This window comes from Saccostrea cucullata, unplaced genomic scaffold (assembly GCF_032062105.1).
Source record: "Saccostrea cucullata isolate Sc308-1 unplaced genomic scaffold, CSIRO_AGI_Scuc_v1 ctg1369, whole genome shotgun sequence".
NCBI classification, from domain to species: Eukaryota; Metazoa; Mollusca; class Bivalvia; order Ostreida; family Ostreidae; genus Saccostrea; species Saccostrea cuccullata.
Genome location: NW_026930557.1, coordinates 186,638 through 214,414, shown reverse-complemented (window position 1 = coordinate 214,414; position 27,777 = coordinate 186,638). Strand labels below are relative to the sequence as shown.

The window sequence follows — 27,777 nt, the reverse complement described above, 5'->3', positions numbered from 1 at the left end:
TTTACTTGGACATTTAAACTTGTAACATTTACGGAAGTACAGAATTGATAATACATAAGAAAACCTTTCTTGTGGTCGTAGGTATGGTGTTAAGGGCACTAACATGTAAAAAACCGGGAGCTGAGGGTAAGGCCGTCGTCATTTTCTTCAAGGACAACTTATGTGTGCATTGAAATAAACCGTTATTTCCGTTTAATTCAATGTTGAGCTAAATATTTATATCGTAAAGGAGCTACCGTACATAGCCCTAGTGTGAAAGTAAGCGTCAACTGTAAAAGTCAGCGCTCCTCGTAAAAGTCCACTAAGGGGTAAATTATTTTCAAACAAGTTGATGAAACATGAATATCAGCAGTTTTGTATAAAATCATTATTTTGTAAGTTTTATAGTCGATAAATTGACCTTGTCAGCACATTCAATTTATCATCGAGTCATATGCTGACTAACATTTTTCATACTAATTTCTAGTCCATTATTTTTACACTGAATTGACGACGGATTTTTGCGTTATTTGCCGATCATGACAAATAGCACACGTTGGGTGTGACCGGTCGGCAGGGGATGCTCACTCCTCCATGGCACCTGATTCCATCTCTGATGTTTTGAAGGTCCGTGTTTGCTCTTTATGACCAATTTTTATAATCAAACAGTAAACTATACCTTTTGTCATCTTACGACAGTAGTTTAACAATTAAACTTAATGGCATGTACTTTGTATAACAAACTACACTGTTACTCTCAATCATTAAGCTAAGTCAGATTTTATTCCATATACTTTTATTTGACAAAATTTTTTTTTTTCATTTAGAACCAGTCCCATAGTAACATGGAACGTTTTTTGGAGGTAGAAAAACGTCGTCTTGTTGTTCCCCCACCTCAAAAGATAAAAACTCGTTAGCTTCGGCGTTCACGAACATCCTACAAAACAGAGAACCTTAAAAGTCTTTGTTCGAAATTATCTGCCAACAGGCCTTTTTGTCAATTATTAAAGAATGTTTTGGTTCAATTCATTTGTATTGCTTAGAACAATTACTTCATTTCATTTTATATAGAAAACTTGAGATAACCTGTAAAGTCCTTTTGATTATGCCAATATTTATGAATGTCTAAATGATTTCAAAGATCAATTATAAAACTGTCAAAATAAAAATGTATATTTATTATAAACGACATTAATTTCAGACTCACTTATACGGAAGACCATTGACCACGTGAAAGAAGTAGTCCATTGTAAACAGGAAGTACTCGGAGCGCCAATGGTCGTACACAGTCACATTGTCACGTGCTCTCTCTATGAAATTAACATGGGGAAGTAAGGGACTTGGAGGGAACGAGTTGGTAATGTTACTACAAACAAAATACAACAATTAAAGTGTGATGCCGTGCATAATTGGTGCATTCATGGCATATGAATACCAAATTAATGTATGCTGTAAAATTAAAGCAGTAATAAAAGTAAGCCTTACTAGACGGTGCACTGTTTGTATGGAGGAGTCGGTGACGGCATCAGATTAATCTGTTTGCCGATTCCAAAGTGGTAGATATAGACATACAAGGGCTCCCCTATAGGTTCACAGGCGTACTCAAACGACAGGCGATCCCCACTTTCGTGGGTGTACATATTTTCTAGAAAATACAAAATGCAGAATATAAAGTACTGTAAAATCACTAATTTTCGAGGGAGGTAAATTTTCGTTGCATTCGGGGTATGGAGAGACCAACAAAGAATAAGGTTCACTTTTGCCTTATTTGGCCCTGTGAATTTCTGAAAAACTGAAACTGCATAGTTTTAGCTAACAATGCATTAAATATCACTTAGATCTTTAGTGACTGCGTATCTATAAAAAATGACGTCATTTTCTGGCTAGTCAATGCATTATGACGTCAAGAAATGCGCCAATTTCCTCAAATTCTGAAAAAGTCTACAAAAACGGCCAATTTTTAAAGCTATTTTTTATATTTAATATAGAGCGCAACCTCTGATCTAAAATATGTAACAAGTAATTGATAGAACTGTTTCTGAGGATTAATGGACATATTTTATTTTTTATATCAGAGAGTGCGCTCATATTATTTTTCTTCATTGAAAGTACTCAATTATACCTGTTTACCTAAAAATTCAAGAACATTGCACTTTCATAAAGCCAGTTCTCCTAGACCTGGACTTTTAGAAAAAAAAATTTTAATATGATATGAAGGCCCAGAGTCTCTAATTTATTTTAATGCTTCAAATAGAAAATCAAGTGTTGATCAATTAATTGGTATATTTAAAGGGCCATTTTATGCATAAAGTGAACAGACTTCTTTATAACCACCACGAAATGTAAAATTCATATGCATTACTACTAAACATTTTATAAATACGAAATCAAATCCCCACAAATCATTTTTTTTTCAAACCTCGAAAATTTAACCCCACAAAAATATGTGATTTTTACATTTATAGGGATTTTATTTGCCATGGCAGTAATGAATAAGAAATCACAAAACCATTTTTTTTATATCTCTGTATACCTTTTGGTATGCCATAACTATCTAGACGCATGCGCTGACCCTCTGTATCCACATACCATCCAACTGTCACAAATTCTCGATCGGTTTGAAGTCGAACACATGCCTTTTTAAAAAAAGAAAAACACCAAAACATCAATGTCTGTAACAGTAAATATAGTAAGTACTCTTAAATTATACGTGTTATATGGTAACCACGGATATATAGTCAAAAAATGTTTTAAAAATTCCTTAATCATGTTAATAAATGCTAAATCATGTTAAATGAAGAAAGAAAACTATTTTTATTTCTATATATTAGACTTATAAAAACACATGGTTATGTAGTATGATTTTGTCCTTTTTTCGCTGTAAATTTTGCAGAATTGAATAATAATTTCCGGGCAAAAAAGAAATAAATGAAATGACCTTACTTTATAGTGTTCTGGCCACTCTGGTTTAAGAATCCGTACAGTATTGATTCCTACAGTCAGTACTAAGGCCGTCAGAGTCAGCTGTATACAGTACATAGTGAGTGATCCTCATTATCTTGTATACACGGACTCTGTACTCACAATCACCGATATAAACTAACAACAGTATACTTAATGATAGAGTTTATATTAGTGTATTGTTCCCTTTTGTTTACTGATAATGACCCTAGTAGTTAGAAATTATAATATATTAAGAAAACTCATTTACTATATGTTATACTATATAGTACGTTCATTTTTTTTTTATTTTCGATAGTATAATATATACATGTTCATTATTTAAGGACATACGCAACGTACCTCACCTACTGATAATTTTTTAAGATATTCTGAATTTAACCTTACAATACCATTACATGTCCTAAGACAAAAGCTCAGCATGCGTTACCAGGCCTTTTGAAAAGATATCAAATTGTGAAAATTTTTGCATTATTCAAAGAAAATTGTACAAAAATTACAAAACATAAATTCCAGATTTTTTAAATCAAAAATTGTTTTAGAAGAGATGTACAAATCCATATATGAACATTAAAAGTATTCACACAGGTCTTTCATTTAGTGGAACTCTTCAACTCCAGGGAAGAATCCAATAAAGTTCAAACTACATCGCGTGTGACCTTAAGGATATATAGATTGAAGCTTATTGTTTATTAATTTAATTCAAAAACAAATATAGATATATTGTCAGTCATTGGCGGAGTCCTGTAAACCAACTTTTATTCGCGTGCGAGAAATATCCGCGAGTTCCGCGACCAACTTTTACTCACGAATATTTATCGCCGCGAAGCAATCATTTTGCTTAGTATTCGTAGAGAATGCTTTCTCAGTTACTTTTGGAATTTTTTTGTACATAAAATATATGGAGGTTACAAACAGTATTCAAGCTCAAAAGTCCACGAAACAATACAAAATAGAAACAGAGCAAACACGGACCTCAAAACAGGGATTGGATCAGGAGCTATGGAGAAGTGAGCATCCCCTTTTCAGCCTGTCACAACCGCTGTGTGCTCCTTGTCATGATCAGGTAATAACTGAAAAATCAGTCGTCAATTTAGTGTGTAAAAATGGACTAACAATTGATATGAAAAACGTCAGTCAGCATTTGACTCTATGATAAACTGTATTTGCTGACAAGGTCGGTGTATCGGTCATAGAACTTACGAAATGATGACTTTAACTGAGAGTGATGTGAGTTCTGAGGAGATATTCAGGAGAACATGATATTCTTGCTTCACCAACTTGTTTAATTGTCATTAATTAATTAGAAATTGTTCATACGTAGAGACTGCTCTAGCGTATCGAATCAACTGAGAGATACAAACTCTGTATACAGGTGATGAATGTATATTGCTGCACAAGTAAGGGAAGTTGACGATAAAAAAGTTAAGTCATCATGTTTTTCATAGAGCTTGGTTGTTAGATTACCATCAATTAATGTCTTTTTCAAGTAAAATATCCAAATATGAAACAGATGTGTCAGATTCTATGGCATATTATTATAAGTTCACTGGGATATATGTATATATCGTATCAAAATAAAAATAGAAATAACCAATGTTAATTGACAATACCTCATTGATGTTTCGAAATGTCAAATTAAAGGTCACAGCGAGTGTTTTCTTTTCGTACAAGATTTTGAACAATATCCTGCTTCATATGATAGAAATAGTCCTGCCTACAACGGCTCATGAGATTGTTGGAAGAGCTTTTTTACTTTTAGTGGAGACCTCACATTTTTATATCTGCTTTCTACAATTATGTAATAAAAAGGAGCGTTTTTTCAGGAAGTGTTGTTTATTTAAATTAGCAATATCTTTGAAATTTTTACAATACATTTTCCTTAGCAAAAAATTAACTAAGTGTTATTGTTTACTAGTTAATTCTATTCCACTTTTAATTACCAGTATGTTTAACTTCACGAGATTCAGATACTAGTATGCAGATTGATAAAATGTGTCTGCTTTTAGAATTTATTTTGTAACGCATGTATTTATTTATATGGGACTCTAATTACATTTTTTAATGAAATGTTTTGTCTTTCAAATACATTTCTTTGAATTTAAACTTTAAAAACAACCGTTATTTTATGAGTTTTTATCATTTAACACTACACTTTCAACTAGAAAAGCTTCTTAACATTATGTCCGTCGGAGGTATAAACATGTCCTTATTTAAATCCTTGAATTTACTCTTCACTATTCCTATTCATTCAAGATAACGTCATTTCGTTCCTTAAAGTAATAACAATATTTTTTTTCTTCATTTTTTTTTCTTTTGATTTCTTTTGATTAATATTACTTACTAAAAAGTGACACACACTCTCGAAATAAATTTAAAAGTCTATATAATGACAAATACAAGAATTCTTCAAACATGCCGATAATGAATGATAAATGAACCATATTGATTTAACGCATACAGATCTATTCCGCGAAGCAAAACGTTAGTTACCAGTTAGGTTTACAAAGTGAATTAAACTCGTAAAGTGTTTTAAAATAAGGCATTCATTGAGGTTAATAAAATATTTTATTCGGTTTACTTATCTTCTTAATAGATTTGTTAGGAAAGCTTAAGTAAGTTTATCTTCAATATGAACATATGTCTAATGAAATTAAGATAAAATAAGTTTCGATATTCAAGGACAAATGTTGCACTCATAATCAGTAATGATTTAATCAGTCAATACAGACCTCTGTAAAATAAAATAAATTTTAAAAACATATCTCCTCAGTTTCAATTAATTTCTTTTTCATCAACTTTAAAAATGCAAAAATAGCTGAGGGAGTAATGATCTGTACAAGGCCTTGCAGAAATATTATGCCAATACTATATGTTTTATAGACTATGTGTAATACCATACATAATGAAAATAATGTTTTATTTTTAAATAGATAAGGAAATTTTTTTCAGGATTCTTTATATACATACATACATTGTCCTCTACTTAGGATGTACAAATCTGTTTATACAGACAAAATCCTTTTAAAATGTATATTGAATCGATCTGTTTTTTTACATTATAATGTTGAACATGCTCCCGCTGTCTGCTGAAGTCATAAAAGTTTAAAGACGCTGACAATACTGGTATTGTTGGATTAACATTCTCCTATCATATCCAGCAGTGTCCTGAACTTATATTGAATACTGGTTATAAATAAATAACTCTTAATGCAGTGATTTACTGTGTATACCCTTACTGTAGCTTTGTTCTCTTTTATCGATCCCTCTGACTTTAATTAAACTCGTTTTCAATGGTCTGTTTTCTTTATCTCTCATTTATAGATAAACGGGTTTTAAGTGATAAAAAGTTTAACTTTTTGAGACCTGTATGGATGATAAAAGTCATCGTCGGAACTGTGTGTTTAAAAGATAAATCTCTTTCATAGAGCTTGTTATATCATCGAAATACCAAACTTAGTCGGTCAATGCAGGGAGGCACAAATGAAGAAATTCACAGGAACAGTGAGAAGTAAGGACTATTTACCATTTATGTCTGGTCCCTACACTAAATCAAGGGTGAAACAACAAGGGATCTTTGTGATCTCTCGATCGTCACCACATAGTGAGTGTATCGAGGATGCATCGTTGAAACCAAACATAAATGACCTTAACAGGCATTTTGGAATCTACAGACATTTGTCCAGAACCCAGAACTCGGTCGTCCTTCCTCCTCTGACCAGTCGGAGAACTAACTACATCCATACAATGGACGTGGATAAGTTACGGGAAAAGAGATATATTCTGAGAGACAAGCTACCAAGTTTAACCAAGTTTGAGAGAGACGAAGTCTTCATACCAAGTGTGTACGCCAAACAATTGGACTGTACAGATTGTAGGAAACTGTACGTCACTAAAATGTTTACAAAACAATACCTTCATCGCAATAACAAGAGTCCCGAGTGTTCAAAATCATCTAGAATGGCGAAGGAAAGACGTCATTTCTGTGACGTATTAGGAAAACGCTCTTGTGGTTCTTGCATGGAATTTGAAAACAAAAATTTCTCAAGGAGTCTATACAAATATCTGCCCCTGAATTTCAAAGACAGTCTGCACGGTATCCATTCCGTAAACAGAGCGAAGAAAAGGATAAGAATTGCTTTGCCATTTGCCTATTTGTGATGTTAACGATTGGTAAATGTCATCAGCAATTTGACTTGCTTTGCAATACATATGGGTACCAAAAAATGTTTTAGCATTGACTTGATAAAGAAAATATACGGGAAGATATTACAAAACAGTTTTCATGTTTGAAACTTATTTACCATGAACTATGGAGATAACCAAAACTTTATTCAAGCTAATAAGTAGATTCAAACAATACAAATCAATAGCAGAGCATAAACAGACCTCCAAGTACAACAGAAGTGGGTTCAGATGCCATGGAGGAGTGAGCATTCCGTAGCGAATGATTACTCCTACCTTGTGCTCCTTGTCAGGATAAAAAAAAGCAGGAAAATGTGTTCATGATGGCGTAACAATTGATATGAAAAATGTTGGTCAGCAAGAGACTTGATGACGGATTCCAATAGCTGACAATGTCATTTTATCGACAAAGAACTTGTGAAATGAGGACTCAGACGGGACTACTAGTATTCATATTCTTGTTTCAACTTTTTGCCAGTATCTTGACTCATTTAGAATTTTGTCGTACCTAGATCATGCAACTCTTGCTACTGTGTTCTAATTGTTAGTAAAAGGATGTATTTTGTTTTTTATTTGATAAGTTCTAGATTTACTGACGCTCAAAAATCAAGGAGTGTGAGCAAAAACCTCTACATCCAAGTCAAACTAGATGATGTTGATGATAAACATAATGTCAGGGAAGACACAAACCCAGCACTGTGCATCATACACTGTTTAAATATCTTCTTATGTGCTACATTGACTAATGGTATAAAGAAGGGACATCAGATGTATTAATCAATTCTATTATAGTATTTCATATCAGCATATTTCTTTTGTCAACAGAAATGTACATTTTTATTCATGCTTCTTAAATATTAAAAGACATACTACAATTATTCACATTGTGAGCTAAAATAAATAGGAAATGTTGTAGACATAGCATATTTATAGCATGTAAGTACTTGCTAGCACATGAAAATCTTTTACAAAGATCTAGAAATGATGCTAATATTTGAGCATTAATTAAAGTTAATTAAAAGAGCTAATTACAACCTAAACAGATTTGATTTTTAATCTTTGTCCATTTCATGTGTATCTTATATATTGTTTTTGTATATACATGTATTATATTTGTACAAAGAATCTCATGTACCATTAATTGGTTTGAGTGAATAACTTGAAATTAAAATTAAACAAATAGTAAAGGTCTGACGCCATGCTTCAACACATATTCATTACATGATAATGCATGAAGCTTATATTTTCTTTAAAAGCCAAAAAAAAAAGACCTGTCTGCTAAAAACATGTTCGTGTCTGTCACCCAGTTAATTGTTTTTATAAAGTTGCTTTTGTTTCAGTTGTGGGAAAAATAATTTAAAACATTTAGATTATTTGGCTCCAAGCTTGAACAATGCAGCTGTTCAAACACAAAAAAAGTTGTTCAAGATAATGAAGATCATCGATCTCAAATAAACAACAAACTGATGTTATCCTTGCTAAAAGAAGACTGTGAGTTATATAATATACAAAGGTCAGAAAAAAGTAATAAAATATCTAAATATTAAACTTTTTTTATTCTCTTACAATTTTTCATCATTTTAGTTCATATTTCAAAAAGCACAATCTTGTCTATCTGCGAGATGTATACACATGTATACATCCTGCACATGATCAGACTCATCCTGTATATTAACACCAGAAGTCTCTGTCGATATTGTAGCTCTACTGGTTTGTACTTATAACAAATGATGACAAAAGAAGCCATTGCCATTAGACCAAAACTGTAGAAGGAATAGTGTTTTAAAGGAATTTCACAGACATGTCTATTTTTAGTAACAATGGCAACCCTGTTCATCGAAATCAAAAAACCCATGCACTATTTTTGTATCTTAGTGTAGTCTACTTGTGTGCAAAGTTACATTAAAATCAGACCAAAATTGTAGGAGGAGTTGTGTTTTAAAGGAATTTAACAGACATTTCTATTTTTAGTAACAATGGAAACACTGTTCATCAACATCAAAAACCCATGCACTATTTAAGTCTATTTTATGTATCTTAGTGTAGTCTACATGTACTTGTATGCAAAGTTATATTGAAATCAGACCAAAATTGTAGGAAGAGTAGTGATTTAAAGGAATTTCACAGTAAATTCTATTTTCAGTAACCATGGCAACACTGTTCATCACAATCAAAAACCTATGCACTATTCTATGTATCTTAGTGTAGTCTACTTGTGTGCAAAGTTATATTGAAATCAAACCAAAATTATAGGAAGAGTAGCAATTTAAAGGAATTTCACAGAAAATTCTATTTTTAGTAACAATGGCAACACCATTCATCGAAATCAAAAACCCATGCACTATTTTATGTATCTTAGTGTAGACTACTTGTATGCAAAGTTATATTGAAATCAGACCAAAATTGTAGGAAGAGTAGCGTTTTAAAGGAATTTCACAGAAAATTCTATTTTTAGTAACCATGGCAACACTGTTCATCAAAATCAAAAACCCATGCATTATTATATGTATCTTATGTAGTCTACTTGTATGCAAAGTTATATTGAAATCAAACCAAAATTGTAGGAAGAGTAGCATTTTAAAGAAATTTCACAGACATTTCTATTTTTAGTAACAATGGCAACACCGCTCATCAAAATCAAAAACCCATGCACTATTTTATGTATCTTAGTGTAGTCTACTTGTGTGCCAAGTTATATTGAAATCAGACTAAAACTTTAGGAGGAGTAGCGTTTTAAAAAATTGTTTACAGACAGACGGACAGACAGACAGCTAGACAGACGGACGGACGACGGACACCTTACTATCGCATAAGCTCTTCTGGTCTCTGACCAGTAGAGCTAATAAAAATCAGCAGCTTTATATCCTTCTGCATTTTAAGATAATGATTTTTAATGGACATTTATGCACAACTGAGATTAATTCATATTCGATGTACTATTTATATCATCTAAATCTGATATGTTTAGCTACATATTTATGAAATCAAGAACTTATATTGATTTGATGAAATATCAATACAAGTTCCTTATCAAAAGACATGGGACTATTACTCTTATAAAGTAGGCAGAGTACCAGTTTACATTGTAGACAAACTGCTTTCTTGTAGATTGCCGTATAATAAATTTTTTGTATCACTAAAAGAGAGGAAAAAATCCCTTTTTGCCTTTCTTTAAGCATTAATGTAAATTGAATTCAAAGTTAAATATTTACATTCGCTGTGTTTTTCCACTAAGCTAACTGTGAAATTGATTTGAAAATCATTTTCGTGTATACTCACGCGTAGAAATATACACGGAATACATGTGTTACCGTGATGTCACAGCGACGTTAGTTATAGTATAAAAATATAGGGCAGCAAGAAATTCAAATATTGAATATATTTTCGGTGTTCCAAACATGTAAAATGTAAATATAGTGCGCTTCATGAAATACGCCTACGTGACAAGTCTGTGTGATTCACACACCAATAACTCATACAAAACTTAAAAACATTCCTTAATTGAAGCACAAAATGAGAAAAAAAAATAATTTTTACAAAAAAACAAAAAACAAAAATATACTTTTAAGGCTGAATGTCATACAAACCATATACAGAAATAAGTATATTTTTAGATTTGAAAATCTATTCTGTATTATAGTTTTGTTAATTTATCATTTAAAGCAATTTACTGTAAATCTTCACTCTCTGTCTCTCTTTCTCTCTCTGGATAAAAAAAATCAAAATTAGTTACATATATATACATATCAAAATTAAACAAATAACAAGTATTAATCATTATTAAATTACAAAGGACACTTAATGAACAAAACATAGAGTAACAAAACACATGTGCACCACATTCAATAACAAACAATCCTGAGTATTTATCAGTTGCCATAGCAATGTGTTAAGGATTTGTAGTATGAAGTAGAGATCAGGAATATGTCAATTTTTTGGAGAGCTGATGTTTAGTGGCCAGTGTCTCTGTAAATCCTGTGACCTTGTTATAACATCTATAGTGTAAGGCAGCAGCTACTCTAATCTCTCATCACAAAGCCTCAACTTCATCTGCATTAGGAGGCTCGTAATAGCGGGGACCATTCACCTGAAATCCATACATCACATCCGATGAGTGAAGAATTTGGAATCTTGAAAAATTTGTCAGCAGTAGTTCACTTTCAACAGAAACCAGCAAGTGTACTCCACTACTATGATTAGACATTACTTACCTAAACATCTAAATATTCTACAGAAATGCACAAAAAATGTTGATTCTTTCACCTCTTCCTTTCATCTCCACCAAAATATTTTTTAAAGGTTAAAAAATCACTGATTAAATAACAGAGACTGACCTCAATGTCGTAGTTGATGACAAATGGTGGAATGTCCAGCTGGTCTGGGAAGATTGTGCCGTACAAATACTGTATACCCCGCATACTGATCACCTTATTCTTTATGTCTGACGCGGTGAATGTCGTAAAAAACCAAGTCGCCAACTATCAAAAGCAAAACAAAATTTATATTATATAAATCAATTTCTGAAACTGAATTTGTTTGCACTGGAATTGTCCTTTTATAAATGGAATGAAACAATAGGTCAGTTATCTTTTTCAAAATAATTTGTGACGGTTTTGTTACAAGGGATTATTTACAACCCAGCTAGAGATCATTACATTAAAAAAAATGATGCTGAAGTATACGAAAGCTACTTTGAACTAGGCTAAAAATAAATGTACGTATGCATCAAAAGTTATTTATCAATTATTGTTTATATAATTTCCGCTTTTTTAAATACATTCTTTAAGAAAGGGCTCACCTTTGACCACCAAGTGGGATGGATGACGTAAAAAGATTTCATATTTTTCCTGTACCTAACATGAAAAATAAAGATATACGTACATGTCTATGAAAAGCAAAGTGATTTATTCATACAACGTACCTAACATATATATTTAACTATAATTTCAGTAAGAAAAATTGTTTTAAAAAAATTTTTTGAAAATTTGATATATATAAATATCGAAACTATTTAAAACACATTGCAATCCAGTTCCAATTTTTTTTTTTATAATGTTCCTTCAAAGTGGACATTTTATAGCCTTAAATCCAAACAATACTTGGTCTTATGGCAAAATCAATAAAATAAATTGTGACAAGCATGTCATCACACATTTCTAAACTTTCAATTTGATGCATCCATGACCCTTACTTGTTGTCTAGGATACAGTAAATCTGTTTTAGGAACGACATGTCTGGATGATTGATAGCTGTTGTCTGAGTGTGGAAATATACGACGACGTAGTCCGACTCAACGATAGGTTCCATCACACGAATCAAGTACAGTAAAGCCTACAAAGGGAAAAAAAATCCATGTCAGCTGTAGCAGAAAGTGTACAATTACACGATATGTATGTCTTAAGTTATTATTATTACACATAAGGGGGAAGATATCCAAAACCATTGGCAAGTTAAATTATGATTTTAAGGTTAAATGATAGAGCTGTGTAATGAAATTTTTAAATGTCTGACTCAGTACTTTTAACTTTTTAGAATTATCTGTAATTTTGACAATATTAATTTAATTTCAAAACATTTTTTTTTTCACGTACCCTCTCCATATTTATTGAGTTGGCTGGGAAATGTTTCCCCACTAGGATGACGACAGGTCGGCCAAATCGGTCCACCCCTGACCTGTAGATACACTTCAAGGCTGCTATGTCAGTCAGGTCATCCATCTTGGATCTCTTCAGTAGTCTCTCATACCTGAACAGTAATAATCTTGTCTTCAGAAACTTAGATGTAAATACTGTTTAAAAAGAATTTTTAGAGAGGATTTTGCATTACATGTATTAGCGAGGCTGCTGAGATTGCTAAAATTGAATATCACAAAAGATTTATTTCATTTTAGTTGTATAAGTCTTTCTAGAGAGCATTTTAAAATCCCTAAAAATTACTTCTCACTATAAAAATAAAATACCAATTCTTAAAGACATTTTGCTGAATTTACCAACCTTTGTGTGTTTTCTAGTTGCCTCTGTTCTGCTTTGTAATGACTACATGTATGATTGTGTACTAACCTTCGTTTATTTTCTAGTCGCCTCTGTTCTGCTGTTGAGTGACCAGTCAGGTGAGACATTTTCACTTCATCAGGATCACTCTGCATCTGAGCGAATGGATGGCGACCCACCTCCACCACTGTTGATGTTCCAAACTCCTTGTTTAAATCTACTGTCTCCTCTAGTTCCTCCAGACCCTGACTGCTTCCTTCAAAGTGAAAGTAGAGTAGCGAATCAAAATTATAAAAAATAACTGAACTCTCTCTCTCTCTCAGATTAACTCACTGATGGAGGCCAGCATGGGTTTGTCCATGATTCTGATCTCATCTCTCTCTCTCTGTCTCTCTCTCTCTCTCTGGAATAATTACTCAGATTAACTCACTGATGGAGGCCAGCATGGGTTTGTCCATTATTCTGATTTGTCGTTCTGGGATAATTGGTTCCCCGTCTTCATTACCGATGTCCTCCGGTAGACATTTAATTGCCTCCACTTCCTCTTTACAGCTGCGGGGGAAATACAGCGGCAGGACCTTCATGTAAGTATCCTGTAAATTACAATAAAATTAAATCTATATACTGTTAACACAATTCTATTTTTAAAAAGTAGAGGAGGAAAAAACATGTACCAGGTATGATTCTAATGATTGCTAAGTACCCTTTAATTCAAAATCATAAAGTATCAAACACAATTAAATTTCCTATTTAAAATGACCATTGATAATATCAGGATGAATGGCTCAATTCATAAGCTAAACAAGGTTAAAAACTTTATGAAATAATTAAGTTACAAACCAATGTGTCCTCATTACAAACAAATACCACTGTGTCAACATCCTCTCCAAATTTCTCCAGGAATCTCCGAATCGTTCCTAGTGGTAAACAGAAATGCCAAAAGGATATTTATGGATACAAGTTTTTATAGAAGGTGAATCAACAACTTTTACTTTTTCCTGCTTACATTAAGCGTGACTTACTTATGGCAATGTGGGCCCCGTCTTCTGTAGGATAGCCTCGTCTTATGGAGTGAAGACAGGGAACGGCCACAGATTTCATCTGGTGCTCTCTATAATGTAAAGAAAATGGCCAAAGCTTTAGTTCTGCTTAGTATAAAAATGGAGAGAAGTTCAGCAAAATTTTTAGTAGGAGATTAATTTACAAACTTAGACATGAAATGGATAAAATCTACAAACTGTGATTTTCTACCAAAGCTTATGGCACCAATCAGTTGAAAGAGATAAAAAAAGCTATAAACCTCATTCTTGTGAGTAATGTTTTATGTTTTGTGTCACAGTCTTACCTGACCTGCCTGAGAACACTCCTGTAGCAGCTGAACAGAGCACTCTCGGCCGCGGTGATGTATTTGATGTTATATCTGGGTCCCACCGTGTGGATCACAAATCGCGCTGGCAGTTTGTGTCCTTTGGTAGTCTTGGCCTCCCCTGTCTTACATACTGAAATAAATCATTTATTTATATTACAGTATACCACTGTATACTTACATTTACAATTTAAAATACTTTTTCAACTAGGATATAACAATATTTCTCTTTCACTTTGAAAATGCTTATAGGGCATAATAATCCAAGACACATCATGTTGAACCATGCTCCGTGAGAGATTTAAAATTGTTGAAAGAAAAGAACACAATATGAAAACATAAACTTCACAGAATTTTAAAGATACAAACTAATAAAATGCTCAATCCATACATGTATGAAAGCTGTACTTTTGTATAATGAATTCATAAATGCAGTATATGCAAACTATCATATCTCAAAAGCTCCATGATTGGACCTATGACACAAGAGACTTGATTTTCACCACATGTGACATAAAGATGCTACCTTTGCTTGGCACCTACTTCTGACATTGTTTCTTATTTCCGCCACTAAATCGGGTCCACCTTTCCTATAAATAGTTTCTGTTTCTGGGAGTTTGGCATCCAATCTTTCGTTAGTCAGGTTAACAATTCCATGCACCACAAGGCGAGTAATATCACCACACCTACAAATGTATTTCTGGTTGATGAAAATGCCCAATATTTTTTTGATTTTTGTATCTTTTCAAACAAAAATATATATTTAGCATGTTTAAGTGTGTAAAATGGATAATAGAAACCAAATATGTTCAAATTACTCAATGTTAAGTCAGTGAAACAGATTTTTATTTGTACTGAAAACAGCACCAAGATATAAAAGAACAAAAGAACCGTACCACAGAATAATTTTGGAGTTTAAATTATTATTCCAAGGAAACGGGGATATTTCAGCATCTTTATCTTCCTCTGACGTCATTGGCAGCTGTGTTAAGTTCCATCTTGTCAATTCATCAAGCTCCACACAGTCTGAACGAGCTCCTAACGGGTCATCCATTCTTTTTTATCTTTCTTTCAAACTTCCGTTTTCGGAAACTAAAGTAGAGGAATATTCCTGCCAATGTTTCAGCTGAACACTTTTTTCCCTCTGCTACATAACTACCTATGATATCATTAACGGATTTATCTTATTCTAAACAATGAAAACGCAAGTGGAACTATTATTTCCCTCTAGTTTTTGTTTACTCTAAATCACGAGTAATTTTCGTCCACTCAAGGGAAATCCTCCATCTTGTGATCATGTGATTAAAGTTAATCCGGTATCTATGCATTTCGTTCTACATTCATTTTATTCCTGAATCCAGACCCTCCTCCCCTTGTCATAACCCTCCCCTTGTCATAACCGCTCGACAACTGTAATTTCATATTTTTGTTGAATTTATTTATTTATTTATTTATTTATTTATTTATCTATTTATTTATTTATTCATTCTTTAGTTATTTATTTATTTATCATGTTTATCCAGAATGAAAAAAAAAAATTTAAAACACTTTTCGATCACATACTAGTATTTATTTATTTATTTATTTTATAATTTTTTTTAAATTTCTTTTTCTTTTTTCTTTCTTTCTTTTCTTTTTTTTCTGATAATTACTAATCAGTAAATTTATAGTCAGATAAAAACACACAATTACATGTATATACATACAATCAATTGTAAAATCTCGTTGAAGATGAATGTATTATTTTTTATTTTTATGTTCTCTTTATACATGTTATATACAACTAAGAAGTGAATTTTGTACACTTTTTAATTATACATGTATATCTTATGAAATTCTTAATCCAGCAGATGTTAAATTTACAAGAACAATTTCTAATGACACGTGTAATATGAGAAAATCTGTGTCTGACTATATATTTTATATTTGTTTACTGTATGTATGACTTGCGCCACATGTGGTTTTTGTCAAATTGAATAAAAAATAAAAATATACGAAATACACCATATCCTAGCTGAAACTTTTGCATTTTTTTTATTTTGAGGCTAAATATGTTATCTTTAATAGTTTCCATTATTTGCCTCTGAACAAATGAAAAATAAGAAAAAATTCTACAGAACAAAATTTTAGACAAAGGATTTATCTGACATATAATTCATTGAGCACTGGCTTGATCTGGTCCAACAGAGGCACATATGTTAATGTCCCCATTACATTTGGCGCCCACGTTGGGACCCGTATATACTCTGTCGGATGAGAGTCCTTGACCCTAGAACTTAGCCCCACAGGTGTCGGCACTCCAAAAGAGATGAGAGCATCTATTTCTCCGGAGGGGGACAAGTATACGTATAATGAAAGATACAATAATGGCATCCTTCTAACAAAGACATTGGAAATGTGAATATTAAGTTTTATTATTTGCTTAAAAATATTAAGATATTCTCTAGTTACAAAAATATGTTATCTTAAAAAATATTATGCTGGGTTTAGACTGTATTTGTTGACAAGGCCATGCAGAACAGACCGAAATGTTCAGTGTTAATTGTTATCCTTGTTTCAGTAACGTGTTGGTCAAGGGATTGACTTGTTTTAAGTTCATTCATTTGTCATAAACACATGCATGCATTATTGAAATTTCAACATGGCAATGAGGGATACTGTATTTCTCAATAGAACCCTTGTGTATATGTTTGTTTTTATGTGATTAGATCCTGCTCGGCGCTCCTCTGGTATTATATAAACCAGCCCGCAATGTGAGCACTCGGCCAGTCTACAGGGCAGCCGTGTGGAAACTGATTGGTGAGTCATTCTTGTTTATATACCTTACATTGAGTTCATTACTGTTTGAGTGTAAATTTACGACTGTTCAAAATTATATCTACATACCTTAGCAAAAGAAAGTATGTTTCCCTTTCTTTTTAAATAATTCAAAAAGATAACATTTCTTTTAAATAAGAATAGTTTTACTAATGAAAATGACGAAAATACCAAAAATTTCAGAATCTCAACGTTGTCTGAACCGATACTGCATACATGTATTGCGAAATTCCCGTTCCTTCTGATCTGATTATTTATATCATGCAACTATAGAACCTAAGTTATTGAAAGCAATGTGAGCTGCAACTTTGATGTCGGAATTCTTAATTGCAGAAATGCAATTAACTATTTCAAGAAGAGAGAAAAGAACATTTATGTAACCTTCTGTTGTTCATATAAGAAATATTCTGAAAAAATCTAATACTTTATTTTGAAACAATTTAATACTTTATTTTAGTATATTAATGATTTTTAAATTTAGATACAAATCTATCGCTCATTACGTCTTTTCATGGCAAAATAACATTTTCAGAAATGAAGCTCACATCGCTTTAAGGACAGACGAGACGTTCCTTAATAATAGACAAATTTTTGTAAGAGTTTGTCATTAAAGTATTGCTACTTAAACATGTTTACACACAAAAACAGAGGTACCTTACCAGGCATTTCTGCAAGATATCAGGGATAGTTTTTCTTATATAATCCTTTCGGGAAGAAAAAAAAAATTCAATTTCAAATTTTTAAGTGTATGGATTTTTTAAAAACGTTTAGAAACTGGTTAAAAAATCAGAATGTTATTAAAATTTTGAATATTTTTCATGCATTACGAAAGTATACAAAACAGATTTTGAGGAACGTCTCGTCTGACCTTAAATAACAAATTTTAACAAAAAAATTAATACTGTGAGATTTGTCAAAAAGTACCAATGTCGTTACAATGAGAAGTAAAGCAGGTTTCCTAAACATCGTTTAATTTTGCGAACTTCTACACACGAGTGCATTCTGACATAGATTTTATATTTTCAAGGTCGTATCGGGCGTTTATATGCAGTTGTTTGTTAAAACATCAGAAGTAGTTAACAATGTTATCACAGTTCGCACATATCACAGTTTCCTAATATAATATATTTTCAGATCTGTAGGGACTTCTAAAACGAAAGGGAAAATATAAAAAAAAACTTTGAACTTTACTTTCGCACACAATGTACAGTCAAGATCAGAGGTGGGTCAAGAACCTTTAATGGGAGACAAGTTCTTTGTTAAATGCTTTTGAGAAAAAAAAACCGATTATGTTGGTAAATTTCAGCCTACTGGGAGCAGTTTTAGATGGGATGTGAATGAAATTCTTAACAAGCTGAAGCCAAATGAAAACGTCGTCACACACCATAGTGATAAGCTTTGTTTTGTATACGTTATATATACCGGTAATTGCAAAATTATTGAAAGGGGATTGGGCGTAACTATAGATATTTGATTGTTCATAGTGAAGAACATATATACTGGCAAAATGATTAAAGCAATAGTGTATTCACTGAGTTGTTTTTGTGTCTTCGAGCATAATCTATGCTCAGTTTACAGTTCAGAGATCAGAGTTTCGTTTATTTTCATCATTATTCACATGTTTTTTTCTTAAAGCGGTATTTTTGCTCTTCATATTAAGTTAATTTTTGTTTAAAATAAGTATAGAAGCAAACTACAACATGCAAATGTACATTTTTTTCAGATCAGTCATGTCCAAAGTTAGCTCTCCTTCGTATCGAGAGAGTTGGGTGGACAAACTAAATGGAAAGTGGACGCCATTGCTGTTCCTCATCTTAGGCCTTCTGGCATTTCTTGGTCCCCTGTTCGTTAGTCCAATCGAATGTAACTTCCCAGCCCCCTTTACTGAGCAGAACGTAGACTACGCCAAGGCTCGCTGTTACGAAACCAAGCATTTCATGAGACTGTCTGATCTGCCCCTACAACCACGTGGTGTTTCTAATGATACAATATTTTTGATCGCAAATGAAGACGAGGACCATACTGGAGAACGAACATTGTACCAATATGTGTCATTAATTCTAATATTACAAGCAATATTTCTTCGAATACCGTTTATGGTATGGAAATTTGGAGAGAAAAGATTAGGCATCCATTTCACTGTCTGTACATATAACTCCGGAGATGGCAGCAAATTCATGGGTAAAAGGCTGGCGATTTATTTACAGAAATGGATACAGGACCGAAAAATAAATATTCTCTCCCTTGGATCACTCACTCTTTTTCATTGTTTTATCAAACTGCTATATTTTGTGAGCGCTTCCACACACCTTGGTCTCTTGGATCCGTTCCTGAAACAGGAAAGAGAAAGCAGCTTTGGATCCCAGATCCTAGGAAACATACGGGGAAACAATATCTCTCTATATCAGAATTCTCCAGCCTTCCCCCGACATGCGTTTTGTGAATATGATATTGTGTATTTGCAAAATACCCAGAAATATCTGGTTCAGTGTACCTTGCCACTTAACCCCTATCTAGAGCAGATGATGGCGGTGGCTTGGTGGTGGCTGATGTTCACTGTCGCCGCTACTGTGGCGGACGGTCTCCTGTACTTCTTTGGAGCTGTGCTTCCTTTCTTCAGGCTTTGGTAAGTTTTGGTTGACAATAATTGATTTTTATCAAATCTTTAGAGAGGCATGTAATATTTCATGGCGAGAGTAATTATAAGCAGACATTGCTTGTGTCATATTCAACTAACACACTTATTAATGTACAAATGTTGTAAATTTGGCAGGTTTGTAAAAGCAAATCTGATGACAGCAGAACTTGGAACTACAAAGCAAGCACTATCGGAAAGAAATATGAAAATGTTTGCTGACGATACCTTGGGAGAAGACGTGGTAACCTTCCTGATGCAAGTCCAGGAAAATGGGAATGGATGCGTGGTAATGGAAGCGGTTACAGAACTCTGGAAAATTCAGCATGGCGGTGGTGACACAGAACCGCAACAAGCAAGTTATCCACCACATCAATCTACGTCTGCAATGAACCTGGAACCAATACAGACCACAAAACAACCGGAAAATATCCAGGGAGGTCAGAAGGCATCCCAAGGGCAGGTCTATCTTCCGCCAACAGCTCCGTCTATTTACCCATCATATGCGACCAATGCACCGTGAAAAAAAACGAAAACGAATTACCTTTATTGGTACATTTTTATCTAGCATGTCCCCTTTAAGGATAGGAAAACTTACTTTTTTGAGGCATGGTATATACCGGGGTACTTTTTTAAGATAAAGATTTATATCATATACTGTTTACAATATTTATACATCTTTTTATGTACTTTAATATATTAGGCGTTAGAATAAAGCAAGTTGCAATATCCTTCATGGCTATGGTTTTCTTTTAAAAAGAATACAATTGTGTATATTGATAATGTTGGGAATTTTCTTCATTCTTTTGAGTACTTCAAAACACAGGTTTTGACCTTTTCACGATACGTTTTGTTAACTGCATTGATGGGAGTGATAACCTTTTTTATCTTCTTTAATATTTGATTAACTGGACAAGGGTGTACATTTCCATCAAATTTGAAATCGTATAAAAAATCAAGCTACGTTTGTTTATTATTGGACACATCTAGATTTTTTACGTTTGTTATCTTTCAAAATTCCTTGCATGTGATATTTCAAAATGTTGTTTACTTTACTTAGTATTTTCCTGTCTTGTATTAGAAAAATTCTGGGCATTAATACTTTGAATTTCGTATGTTTCGGTAGGTGTATCACTTAACAGGCATTATGTATCGAATTGCGCAAAAGGTGCATCAAAATTGCGTTTTACATTTATAAATTAAAAGTTAAATTCTCTCATTTTTATAGACAAAAATACATTTGAAAAACTAGACTAAAAATTCTGAATATAGTAAACGGATTTCCACGAGTGAATCTATGAAATTACCGCTAGATCGTTGTACAGAGTACATCTAGAGTGAATCTGAAAAGTAAACGGAGCTGAATTGTTTAAACTACACAGGTCAGTAGCTGTGATTACAGCAGGTCTAATATCCTGAGTAGGTCTAACGGCGATTACCGGTTATTTTATTAAGTACTGCATTTAAATTCTATAGCAGGTGTGACTTTATTTTGGATCACCGTAGTTCTCGTATATGAATAGAATAATATTCATTAACAGTATTTCATATAATCCTGCTCCTCGCCTCTAATTTTATTGATTATAATAAAAATATTGAAAATTACATGTATTTAAATTAGTAGTCCTATATATATACTTATTACATTTTCAACAGTGAAATACTGTTATTCATTCAATTAATAAAATTGATAGTTCGTCACAATGTAAAGAAAATCGGAGAAGTCAAGGAAAATGTTATTAACAAACAGTCTTAACATTTTGTAGTTGAATGAGTTGAATGTATTCCCTTCATTGTGAGACAGGATATATATGTTAATTTCACTTATTCTAAGCACTCGCCTCTCTCAATCGTGAAATGAATTTTACAAAACATCCTCTATGATATACAATTGTTACAATTTAGAATTTAGAGGTATTGCTTTCCTTGTGGTTTGTGGTCGTCTTAATTCACACAAGACTTCTCCCATCCTTTCATAGTCCGACAGTTCGTTGTAGATATTTGCCGACAATCTCAGATACAGTTGATTCTGAACTGCGCATACTAAACAGATAACTTTATGTTTTTCCATTAAATCTAGATTTAGTTGTCTTGCTCCATCCTAAAAACAACTTAATTATGTTCCCCAAACGAAGTTGGGGAACATATTGTTTTTACTCTGTTTCTTATTATTATTATTATGTCGCCCCGAACGAAGTCGGGGACGACATATTGATATTGTACGCATGTTTTTTTTATCCAGGCTGTTTCTCGGAGATGGCTGGGACAATCTTCCTGAAACTTTCCTCAAAGGACGATCACTGGTTGTAGTTGTGCAGTGAGGTCGTTCAGTTCCAATATGTCTACCGTTGCCATGGAAACCTGTAAAAAGCGACAAATTTTGTCCGAGAGTGTTCTCTCTGGTCCCTTAAACGTTCGTCATGAAACTTTTCTTATTTTAAGGATTAGTATCTGTAGTTCTGCAACTCGTATTTAAAATTTTCATATAATCGATTATTGCCATGGAAACCAGGTGAAAGTAAAAATTCTTTAATTTCGATTTTCTCAATAACTACTCAGGCAATCGTTTTGAAACTTTCAATGTTTATTCCTTGCAATGTGTCAAAGTGATTTCTACTTTCAAAATAATTGTAATGAGTCGCTCACGGTTGCCATAGAAACGAAACAGAAAAAAAGATTCAGATGTACACATGTGTTCTCCAAGGTCTAGGTCAAAGGGTCAAAGTTCGTCGTATCCAATAAAAGTTCTTTTCACAAGGATTACATATTTGAAATACGAAAGCCCTAGTACTTACCGTTCAAACGTTATGGCTATTTACTATGTTCAAGACGCCCCCCCCCTTTTTTTTTGAAGCACACAGCCAAGTAGAATACACAGATATAACATATACAACTTACAAGTAACTTTTTAAAATCTTCATTCATAAAATTCAGTTCCCGTCATGTGATATTTTGCCATCATTCATTCTCCTTCTCTTTTGTCTCTTGAATTTATAAATATTTTATTTTATCTATATTAAAAAAAATAACGATTGTCAGCTGCATTTATTATCATTTCGCGTTTTCTTGTATATCTATCACTTGTATATTATTCATTTCATTAGATAGTGCAAGTATAAATTAAAAAATTGGTACGTCATTTCCATAGTTTTTATTCATTCATAAATTCTTTGATCCGCTCCTGATGGTTCGCAAAGCCTTGATCACCACTGTATACAAAACATTCATCTCGCCGAAAATGTTCATGATTCCGCTAAACTGAGAAAGTTCACACATGATTTATTATCTCATAACACACATCAGCTCTCTGCAATGCAGAAATGCTCGAACTGAAGGGGAAAATTCAGGAGTTATTGATGAGAAAAATTCAGGAGTTATTATGTCGCCCCGAACGAAGTCGGGGACGACATATTGATATTGTACGCATGTTTTTTTTTATCCAGGCTGTTTCTCGGAGATGGCTGGGACAATCTTCCTGAAACTTTCCTTCAAGGACGATCACTGGTTGTAGTTGTGCAGTGAGGTCGTTCAGTTCCAATATGTCTACCGTTGCCATGGAAACCTGTAAAAAGCGACAAATTTTGTCCGAGAGTGTTCTCTCTGGTCCCTTAAACGTTCGTCATGAAACTTTTCTTATTTTAATGATTAGTATCTGTAGTTCTGCAACTCGTATTTAAAATTTTCATATAATCGATTATTGCCATGGAAACCAGGTGAAAGTTAAAATTCTTTAATTTCGATTTTCTCAATAACTACTCAGGCAATCGTTTTGAAACTTTCAATGTTTATTCCTTGCAATGTGTCAAAGTGATTTCTACTTTCAAAATAATTGTAATGAGTCGCTCACGGTTGCCATAGAAACGAAACAGAAAAAAAGATTCAGATGTACACATGTGTTCTCCAAGGTCTAGGTCAAAGGGTCAAAGTTCGTCGTATCCAATAAAAGTTCTTTTCACAAGGATTACATATTTGAAATACGAAAGCCCTAGTACTTACCGTTCAAACGTTATGGCTATTTACTATGTTCAAGACGCCCCCCCCCCTCTTTTTATGAAGCACACAGCCAAGTAGAATACACAGATATAACATATACAACTTACAAGTAACTTTTTAAAATCTTCATTCATAAAATTCAGTTCCCGTCATGTGATATTTTGCCATCATTCATTCTCCTTCTCTTTTGTCTCTTGAATTTATAAATATTTTATTTTATCTATATAAAAAAAAAATAACGATTGTCAGCTGCATTTATTATCATTTCGCGTTTTCTTGTATATCTATCACTTGTATATTATTCATTTCATTAGATAGTGCAAGTATAAATTAAAAAATTGGTACGTCATTTCCATAGTTTTTATTCATTCATAAATTCTTTGATCCGCTCCTGATGGTTCGCAAAGCCTTGATCACCACTGTATACAAAACATTCATCTCGCCGAAAATGTTCATGATTCCGCTAAACTGAGAAAGTTCACACATGATTTATTATCTCATAACACACATCAGCTCTCTGCAATGCAGAAATGCTCGAACTGAAGGGGAAAATTCAGGAGTTATTGATGAGAAAAATTCAGGAGTTATTATGTCGCCCCGAACGAAGTCGGGGACGACATATTGATATTGTACGCATGTTTTTTTTTATCCAGGCTGTTTCTCGGAGATGGCTGGGACAATCTTCCTGAAACTTTCCTTCAAGGACGATCACTGGTTGTAGTTGTGCAGTGAGGTCGTTCAGTTCCAATATGTCTACCGTTGCCATGGAAACCTGTAAAAAGCGACAAATTTTGTCCGAGAGTGTTCTCTCTGGTCCCTTAAACGTTCGTCATGAAACTTTTCTTATTTTAATGATTAGTATCTGTAGTTCTGCAACTCGTATTTAAAATTTTCATATAATCGATTATTGCCATGGAAACCAGGTGAAAGTTAAAATTCTTTAATTTCGATTTTCTCAATAACTACTCAGGCAATCGTTTTGAAACTTTCAATGTTTATTCCTTGCAATGTGTCAAAGTGATTTCTACTTTCAAAATAATTGTAATGAGTCGCTCACGGTTGCCATAGAAACGAAACAGAAAAAAAGATTCAGATGTACACATGTGTTCTCCAAGGTCTAGGTCAAAGGGTCAAAGTTCGTCGTATCCAATAAAAGTTCTTTTCACAAGGATTACATATTTGAAATACGAAAGCCCTAGTACTTACCGTTCAAACGTTATGGCTATTTACTATGTTCAAGACGCCCCCCCCCCCCTCTTTTTATGAAGCACACAGCCAAGTAGAATACACAGATATAACATATACAACTTACAAGTAACTTTTTAAAATCTTCATTCATAAAATTCAGTTCCCGTCATGTGATATTTTGCCATCATTCATTCTCCTTCTCTTTTGTCTCTTGAATTTATAAATATTTTATTTTATCTATATAAAAAAAAAATAACGATTGTCAGCTGCATTTATTATCATTTCGCGTTTTCTTGTATATCTATCACTTGTATATTATTCATTTCATTAGATAGTGCAAGTATAAATTAAAAAATTGGTACGTCATTTCCATAGTTTTTATTCATTCATAAATTCTTTGATCCGCTCCTGATGGTTCGCAAAGCCTTGATCACCACTGTATACAAAACATTCATCTCGCCGAAAATGTTCATGATTCCGCTAAACTGAGAAAGTTCACACATGATTTATTATCTCATAACACACATCAGCTCTCTGCAATGCAGAAATGCTCGAACTGAAGGGGAAAATTCAGGAGTTATTGATGAGAAAAATTCAGGAGTTATTATGTCGCCCCGAACGAAGTCGGGGACGACATATTGATATTGTACGCATGTTTTTTTTTATCCAGGCTGTTTCTCGGAGATGGCTGGGACAATCTTCCTGAAACTTTCCTTCAAGGACGATCACTGGTTGTAGTTGTGCAGTGAGGTCGTTCAGTTCCAATATGTCTACCGTTGCCATGGAAACCTGTAAAAAGCGACAAATTTTGTCCGAGAGTGTTCTCTCTGGTCCCTTAAACGTTCGTCATGAAACTTTTCTTATTTTAATGATTAGTATCTGTAGTTCTGCAACTCGTATTTAAAATTTTCATATAATCGATTATTGCCATGGAAACCAGGTGAAAGTTAAAATTCTTTAATTTCGATTTTCTCAATAACTACTCAGGCAATCGTTTTGAAACTTTCAATGTTTATTCCTTGCAATGTGTCAAAGTGATTTCTACTTTCAAAATAATTGTAATGAGTCGCTCACGGTTGCCATAGAAACGAAACAGAAAAAAAGATTCAGATGTACACATGTGTTCTCCAAGGTCTAGGTCAAAGGGTCAAAGTTCGTCGTATCCAATAAAAGTTCTTTTCACAAGGATTACATATTTGAAATACGAAAGCCCTAGTACTTACCGTTCAAACGTTATGGCTATTTACTATGTTCAAGACGCCCCCCCCCCTCTTTTTATGAAGCACACAGCCAAGTAGAATACACAGATATAACATATACAACTTACAAGTAACTTTTTAAAATCTTCATTCATAAAATTCAGTTCCCGTCATGTGATATTTTGCCATCATTCATTCTCCTTCTCTTTTGTCTCTTGAATTTATAAATATTTTATTTTATCTATATAAAAAAAAAATAACGATTGTCAGCTGCATTTATTATCATTTCGCGTTTTCTTGTATATCTATCACTTGTATATTATTCATTTCATTAGATAGTGCAAGTATAAATTAAAAAATTGGTACGTCATTTCCATAGTTTTTATTCATTCATAAATTCTTTGATCCGCTCCTGATGGTTCGCAAAGCCTTGATCACCACTGTATACAAAACATTCATCTCGCCGAAAATGTTCATGATTCCGCTAAACTGAGAAAGTTCACACATGATTTATTATCTCATAACACACATCAGCTCTCTGCAATGCAGAAATGCTCGAATTGATGGTGGCATGTCAGATTCGTTTTTCGGTAGAACCTCTAAAATGAAAGTGAAAGAGGGAAATTTCAGAGTTCTCACTGGCGTTACAATACACAAAATAATTCGGCTGATCTTCTTCATAAATTACATTTCCCAAGCTTTTATCATAGGAAAGATACTGCCAATTAACAAGTATGAGGCTCAGTTCAGTACATCTGCCAGATTTCTTTTATGCAAGTCTGTAAATTGAGGAACTTGTAATTTTCCTGCACTACTTTCTTCTCCTACCGATTCTAAAAATAATGAGTGGGATGTACCGAATTAAGGTCTTCCGTTTCCAATGGAAAGGACTGATATAACTCAATGGTTGTTCAAACTTAGCTTATGGACTTTTGTTTTAGTGATGATAAAAATGAAAGTCTTGTCTAATACGGGGCGACATATGCTATTGCTTGCAATAGCAGACTTTCTAGTTATTTTTCTTCTTCTTCTTCCTGGAACTTTTTTGTCCGGGAATGATCTTGTAAACTGTTCGTCCGATGTAGGTAAAACCTTTTTAGGGTTAGTAGACATGTTATGTAGATTTGCGGAATCAAGGTCATTTTGCGCGCACGTGCTTGCAAGAGCGTGCACGTGCAACACGTGAAATGACCAATATAATAGATATAGCCACAACTTTTCTTTTTTTATATGAAATGCTTTGAAACTGATAATGTGAGGATGTATTAGTAGTATAGACATGACGACATGGTGAAAATAGCAAGATCTCACGCGCATGCACGTGCACTTCCCTCTGATTGGCTGCAACGAAAGTCTCAATATCTTTCTTGTTTTCTGACGAAATCCTTTGAAATTTTGAACATAGCCATGCATTAGGATATCCTACAACTTGAAATAAAGCAATAATCATGAAAACACGTGCAT

General features: G+C 33.3%; 2 protein-coding genes across 3 annotated transcripts; one reads left to right on the top strand and one right to left on the bottom strand.

Annotated features, from left to right (window-relative positions):
- Positions 1–775: 775 nt before the first annotated feature.
- On the bottom strand, positions 776–15,774 carry LOC134229065 (protein GDAP2 homolog). Of its 2 annotated transcripts, XM_062710767.1 has the most exons (15): positions 15,378–15,774; positions 15,025–15,167; positions 14,461–14,614; positions 14,138–14,226; positions 13,956–14,032; positions 13,546–13,708; positions 13,185–13,371; positions 12,717–12,870; positions 12,317–12,456; positions 11,924–11,978; positions 11,460–11,603; positions 2,513–2,615; positions 1,465–1,624; positions 1,187–1,345; positions 776–916 (listed from the first exon to the last, which is right to left on the bottom strand). In XM_062710767.1, the coding sequence occupies exons 1-15, from the start codon at positions 15,533–15,535 to the stop codon at positions 799–801; spliced, it is 2,004 nt and encodes a 667-aa protein (XP_062566751.1). In that variant the 5' UTR covers positions 15,536–15,774; the 3' UTR covers positions 776–798. The 2 variants fall into 2 exon arrangements, with proteins under 2 accessions (XP_062566751.1, XP_062566750.1); XM_062710766.1 differs by lacking the exons at positions 776–916; positions 1,187–1,345; positions 1,465–1,624; positions 2,513–2,615 and adding an exon at positions 10,844–11,212.
- Positions 15,775–17,235: 1,461 nt separating this feature from the next.
- Positions 17,236–20,669, top strand: LOC134229064 (innexin-11-like). The gene is made up of 3 exons (XM_062710765.1): positions 17,236–17,280; positions 19,022–19,924; positions 20,072–20,669. The coding sequence occupies exons 2-3, from the start codon at positions 19,029–19,031 to the stop codon at positions 20,454–20,456; spliced, it is 1,281 nt and encodes a 426-aa protein (XP_062566749.1). The 5' UTR covers positions 17,236–17,280; positions 19,022–19,028; the 3' UTR covers positions 20,457–20,669.
- The last annotated feature ends 7,108 nt before the right edge of the window (positions 20,670–27,777 follow it).

Bases quoted from the DNA above. Each gene is read 5' to 3' on its own strand.
- LOC134229065 (XM_062710767.1), bottom strand. From the start codon at position 15,535: ATGGATGACCCGTTAGGAGCTCGTTCAGACTGTGTGGAGCTTGATGAA. The intron at 14,033-14,137 runs GTAAGTCACGCT...GTTTACCACTAG, and splicing joins CGGGGCCCACATTGCCATAA to GAACGATTCGGAGATTCCTG. The intron at 1,625-2,512 runs GTATACAGAGAT...TGTATTTTCTAG, and splicing joins TAGTTATGGCATACCAAAAG to AAAATATGTACACCCACGAA.
- LOC134229064 (XM_062710765.1), top strand. From the start codon at position 19,029: ATGTCCAAAGTTAGCTCTCCTTCGTATCGAGAGAGTTGGGTGGACAAA. The intron at 19,925-20,071 runs GTAAGTTTTGGT...TAAATTTGGCAG, and splicing joins CTTCCTTTCTTCAGGCTTTG to GTTTGTAAAAGCAAATCTGA.